Source organism: Gastrolobium bilobum, unplaced genomic scaffold (genome assembly GCF_033153095.1).
Source record: "Gastrolobium bilobum isolate Gb01-03AN ecotype WA unplaced genomic scaffold, APGP_CSIRO_Gbil_v1 utg4239, whole genome shotgun sequence".
NCBI classification, from domain to species: domain Eukaryota; kingdom Viridiplantae; phylum Streptophyta; class Magnoliopsida; order Fabales; family Fabaceae; genus Gastrolobium; species Gastrolobium bilobum.
Window position 1 is genome coordinate 86,027 of NW_026896746.1, and position 5,998 is coordinate 92,024.

General features: G+C 35.4%; 1 protein-coding gene across 1 annotated transcript; it reads left to right on the forward strand.

Annotated features, from left to right (window-relative positions):
- The first annotated feature begins 609 nt into the window (after positions 1 to 609).
- On the forward strand, positions 610 to 3,420 carry LOC133301792 (serine/threonine-protein phosphatase PP1). Its single transcript, XM_061501491.1, has 4 exons — positions 610 to 1,047; positions 1,555 to 2,114; positions 2,685 to 2,879; positions 2,976 to 3,420. The coding sequence occupies exons 1-4, from the start codon at positions 852 to 854 to the stop codon at positions 2,997 to 2,999; spliced, it is 975 nt and encodes a 324-aa protein (XP_061357475.1). The 5' UTR covers positions 610 to 851; the 3' UTR covers positions 3,000 to 3,420.
- The last annotated feature ends 2,578 nt before the right edge of the window (positions 3,421 to 5,998 follow it).

The following is a 5,998-nucleotide window of genomic DNA, read 5'->3' on the forward strand; positions in this document are numbered from 1 at the left end:
TTTTTTCTCTCTATTCTTATCTATGGATTCCACTTATACTTTTATTTTTATAACATGAGATAATTTTTTTCCTATAACATAAAAAAAAAAAATATCCCTATATATATATATAAATGAACAGGGATTGGGCAGGGGGTTATTGGCGTGCGAAGGGGATAACGGCGAAGCCAAAACGACAACGTTGCAAATACAGCTGCGATTCCGATATTTGACCAACACAGAGACGACCAACCATTGGTTTCCACGTGGAGAATGTTTAGCTGAGAAGCACCTGATATTCTTACGCGCCATATAGTCCCCTCCTTTGAAGGTTTCAACTTTGAACCGAATAAAGAGTAGTCTATTTGGCAGTTGGCAGCGAATTTTAGATAGAAAATTGCAATAAAGAAAAATCAGAGTTGAACCTTAAAGTTGAATCCAAAATCCCAAAATTAATAATAAAATAAATAATTAACAGAAAATAAAAAAATCCCAACCTAACCGTTTTAATCCCATGATGATGAGGATGAGACATCAATAATCGTTGATTTTGGGTGATTGGGAAATGCATCGCATCCTCAGATTGTGAATCGAACGTCATATAAAAACCTCAACCCCTGTCTGTTTCTCTCTCTCTCTCTCTCTTTCTCTCCGTCTTGTGCATCTATCTATTATCTATTTTCCCATTCAACAACTCTTTTTTTCTTAATTTATCTTGTTCCATTTTCTCAACTTTTGCTTCATTTAATTGACCATCCAAACTCCAAAAGCCTTGTTTGTTCTTTCCATCCATTTCGGAAAATCAAAGCCAAATCAAAACAAAACAAAAATATATTTATTGAAAGAAGAGGAAGAAGACGAAGAAGAAGAAGATGATGATGATGACAATGGAGGGAATGATGGACAAGGGGGTATTGGATGATGTGATAAGGAGGTTGCTAGAAGGGAAGGGAGGAAAACAGGTGCAGCTCTCTGAGTCGGAGATCCGTCAACTCTGCGTCAACGCTCGACAAATCTTCCTCTCTCAGCCAATTCTTCTCGACCTTCGTGCTCCCATTCGTGTCTGCGGTTAGATTTTTTTTTCCATCCCTTCATCATTCTCTTTTCCAATTTCCCAATTATTTTATTTTATTTATCTCGCCCTTTCTTTTTGAGATTTGAGAGAGTTTTCCATCAACACCTTTACCAAATCTCACGATTTGGTGCTGGTTAATGTGGCTGAATTCTGCACCATGATATATGTTTTGTTTATTCAATAAAATAATAAATGAAAAACAGATAGAAAAAGAAAAGAGATATTTACTAAAATTGGTTCCTGAAATTGCAGTTTAAATTCTTCGATTCATCTGTCTTGTGTATTTGAATTTGATGCAGTCTTTCCTCTATCTGCAATATTTTTGTGAAAAAGGAATCTTATACGGGTTTTGTTGGCCATGGATAGGAACCATGTGATTTAATTTGCATTCTAGTGCAGATTATTAGTATGCAGTTGGAGTTGCTCAATACCTTTTTAATTCAATACCTTTTTGATTTGTCACATCCTCCCTTGTTCCTAATGTTGAAGTTCTATTGCAGGTGACATACATGGTCAATACCAAGACTTACTGAGGCTTTTCGAATATGGTGGGTACCCTCCTGCTGCAAACTACTTGTTTCTGGGGGATTATGTTGACAGAGGGAAGCAAAGTTTGGAGACTATATGTTTGCTTTTGGCCTACAAAATTAGATATCCGGACAAAATTTATCTCTTGAGAGGAAACCATGAAGATGCAAAGATAAACCGAATATATGGTTTTTATGATGAATGTAAAAGGAGGTTCAATGTTAGGCTATGGAAGATATTTACCGATTGCTTTAACTGTTTGCCGGTTGCTGCACTCATTGATGAGAAAATACTCTGTATGCATGGGGGACTCTCTCCGGAATTACAAACTTTAGATCAGATTAGGGAGATTACGAGGCCTACTGAAATTCCGGATAGTGGTCTTCTTTGTGATCTGCTTTGGTCTGATCCTGATTCTAACATTGAAGGCTGGGCAGATAGTGACCGAGGCGTTTCGTGTACTTTTGGACCTAATGCATTATCAGAGTTTTTGGATAAAAATGACCTTGATCTTGTTTGCAGAGGACATCAGGTAAACCTATTACTTCATATGAGCTGATTGAAAACAAGTTATAGAAGTTGGTTTTTTTAATGAAACTTAAGAAGACCCACATCATTGATAGGCTCTTACCTTATGTGCATTTGCCAACCTTTTTGGAAACAATTACATCAATTCATTATGAATCCAGGAAGGGGAGAAGAAAAAAATATGTTGTTTCATAATCTCCTAAAACCATCCAGCTACTTTTGAACTTGAAAAGTTCGTAGAATAAGTTTTATAAGTAATACACTTCTTCAACAGTTCATCAATTAACGGCCTTTTGATAGTAGCAATTCCCATGATATTCAATGCGAAAACATCCGATTGGAATTAGGACATTTAGCATCTCTTACGATGTACATTTTATGTTTTTTAAATGGCTGTAACGTACATAAGCTTTCCTTGCTTGACATGCATATCGTGTCTAGACCAGCCTCAGACAAACTATTTGCAGGCATTCGTCTTCCTTGCTCTTTTATTTTAATCGTTTTCCTTTTTTGTGTTACTTTTCCAACTTCTCCTGATTAAGGTCTCAATTTAATTTGCAACCTTTTCTTATAGGTTGTGGAGGATGGATATGAGTTTTTCGCTAAACGAAGATTAGTCACGATATTTTCTGCTCCAAATTATGGTGGGGAATTTGACAATGCTGGTGCATTGTTGAGCGTTGATGAATCTCTTGTATGTTCCTTTGAGATATTGAAACCCATTGATAGAGGATCAGGAAGTGGTCCTTCTAAAATGAATTTTAAGAAGGTAAATATCATCAATCAGCTATTGCAATTTTTTTTTAGATTCTTATATTATTTTGGATTATGTGTATATTAGGATCTTATGTAACTTTTTTGGCAGCCCCCTAAACTTGGAAATGTCTAGTTATTTGGCAACGATTTGCGGTTCAAATAGGAATCCAGCTAACTCAACTTGTACGGAGTTGAACTCGTCAAGATGGGAGAGCCTTCCACCATTACGAGTTGAAGATTGCCAATGATATAATGGCTGAGAGTATATTTGTAAACTGAAACTACCCAGGCCAGGCATTCTTCTGTGCAGGAGCAGAGATTATTGCTTTAGACACCAGTTGGTTGCTTGTGTTTGGCAAATTAGCATGTAATTTGTGAGTGCAAAGAGATTTCATGTTTTATAATGCCTAGATTTCATGTCACTTATCTGAATGAATGCATAGGAATATTGTTTTTTTGGTAGAGACCAGTTCGCGAGGCTTGCCGTGTTGTTATGGCACTGATAACGTAATCAATCATATATGACTACTTCTTGGCTTCAACTTTACATCGGATAACTAACCAATTACCACGTTGGAATTCTCATATGAACATCACTTTTACATGGTTATTTATTTAATTAGAAAACTGAAAAATATATTTTCTATGCAATCTCTGGCGATTAGTTGACTTGAGTGAAAATTATCCCCATTTCTTGGACTCGTCCTGTCTGCACGATGTTTCTTCTGAGGCACGATGTACATCGTTGGATGGTTTCACACGAAAATATGCAGCAAGACAAAGATCCGCACTATTGGAGACCCATTCAGCTGCCCTGCCGTATACGAAGTCCTTTATCTTGGGGTTCGAGTAAGTCAAAAAAGGATTCTGTCAAGCTTTCATGAGACACGTTCAAATTTTCATCTTGTCGTATTAAAAACAAATATATAACTTAACTATACCTTTCAAAATTCCAGGGGTAGGCAATGTAAAACCTTAAACAACATTCTATAAAAAATGTGTATCATTCTAAAAGATGTAAAATTGATCATCTTAAGTGAAAGAAATAAATAGATCATAAGAAAAAGAGAGCGGACAAAAAAAATAAAGGTGAGTCATATTTTTTATGAATGTGAAATGACACAAATTATATCATTTAGATGGATAAATACTTTTTCCAATTAATTATTGACAACAACTAATTCTGTAAAGTCCAGCGCAACCTCCTCTCAAAAGAATGCTAAAAGCGATAAATGTAACTAAATAACTAATTTATGGAAACTCCAGGCCACCTCCATTTATTTACGAGCACATTAAGGACTCAAAAAATTTGTTTCCATGTCGTCATATCTGAATTTTTTTAACAGGAAAGTCAGAGTGACCAGATAAGTTTGTTACAGAAAAAAAGTCGTAAGTTTGTTTCCATGACCTGTTCATTGGCCATGGCTTGAAGATGAAAAAAGTTAATCTCTGAATCGCATCGAGTCTGACTTCTTACTACTTAGTTTACTTATATGGTGAATCGGATTTTCCTTTAGAATAATTAGCAACGTAACAAACTTATGTGGTGAGTTGGAGACTCTGATATAATTAGCCATGGCTTTGTTACACGTTTCATCTTACAAAAGTTTGGAACCAAAACTTTCAACAGATGAACTCAGATTCTATGTACATACAAGAAACACATGATTTAATGAACCAAAATAAACTACTACATAACAAATAATGCAACATAGATACAACATAATAAAAAATGAGGAGGGATATTCTCACTATCAAAATTTTCCACTACCAACTTACTACCTATCTAATCACCATTAGATTAACATTTTCTTTCTCTTCAAATTTTTTTTAAACATTCTCTCTCTTTGATCCAATTGTGATATGATGGTAGTAAGTTAGTAGTAACAATTTTTAGTAGTTAGAATATCCTCACTCATAAAAAATTGAATTAGAAGGGAAAAACATACAGCATATTCATTTGTACGTGGGAAGAAAGATAAGCAACTATTTGAATATTCAAGTGTGATGAGTCTGACATTGGTTGGTAATGGGCTAAGTAAAGTGTATACAAGTAGGAGGACTCGTGAACCCAATGTCTTAAGGTTTTGAGTTGTGACATGGTGTCGTACCCACTTGATATGGTGGTCTTGTTTAGCCCATTGGTGATGTTTTCCGCCACAGGCTCTCCCTGGACCCGCCTGACATATATGATACTACACATGTGTTCACAAAATAAAATACCCTTCTTGGTAAACAAATCGAGAACTCCTCATTTCTATGACATTCTTAGGTTGTTACAATCCATGATTGTCTTTATTTTACTAGGATTAACAGTCACTCCACTAGTAGAGATGACATGACCCAGAGACTCTCTTTCATACAAAAACATATACGAGTTTAGGTCCTATTCCATGACTCTGACTGTATCTTAACTTACAACATTAGTAAGTCATTAAACAAAAACAAAATATAAATTATAAATATTTTCACAGTATAAGATCACGTTCATATCCATTTCATTCGATACATGTTAATCAAAATATCAATCCACGTATTAACATACCTTAGTTCACGTATCACCTGCAAAATTAAGTTAAGTAAGGATGAAATAATTTCAAATACTAGCATACCTTAATTTATGTAACACCTGCAAAATTAGCAATCAAATGAAAGTTGGATTAACATTAATAAGTTATCACAGTCATTAACATATATTACATGTTTAGCACCTTCTCAGGCGTTCAGGTGCAAGTATATACATTTATACATGCAATAGTTCGACATTTTACACATTAACCTAGCGTCATGGAAATCACTCAACCCGTGTAATTATAAGCATGTGCACATGACGCTGCACACGCAAGATTTCCCATAGTACAGTCCTAGATACTACCCGCTTATCTCCATTGCTGGAACTTTCACTTAACTATTATCTTTCCTTGAAATTTCCTTAGAGTCAACACTAGTATCTCTGACCAACTTGAGAGTTTTCTCTTTAATTCAATGGGCTCTAAGGTGTACACTTGACTCTCATCATAAGGCTTGCAGTCGCAGATATACATGAAGCTTATTCTATAATTGTTGCACACTCACGAATATTGTGGTCTGACTTGCCACAGTTACCGACACTCTAGTTCTTACCAATACGCG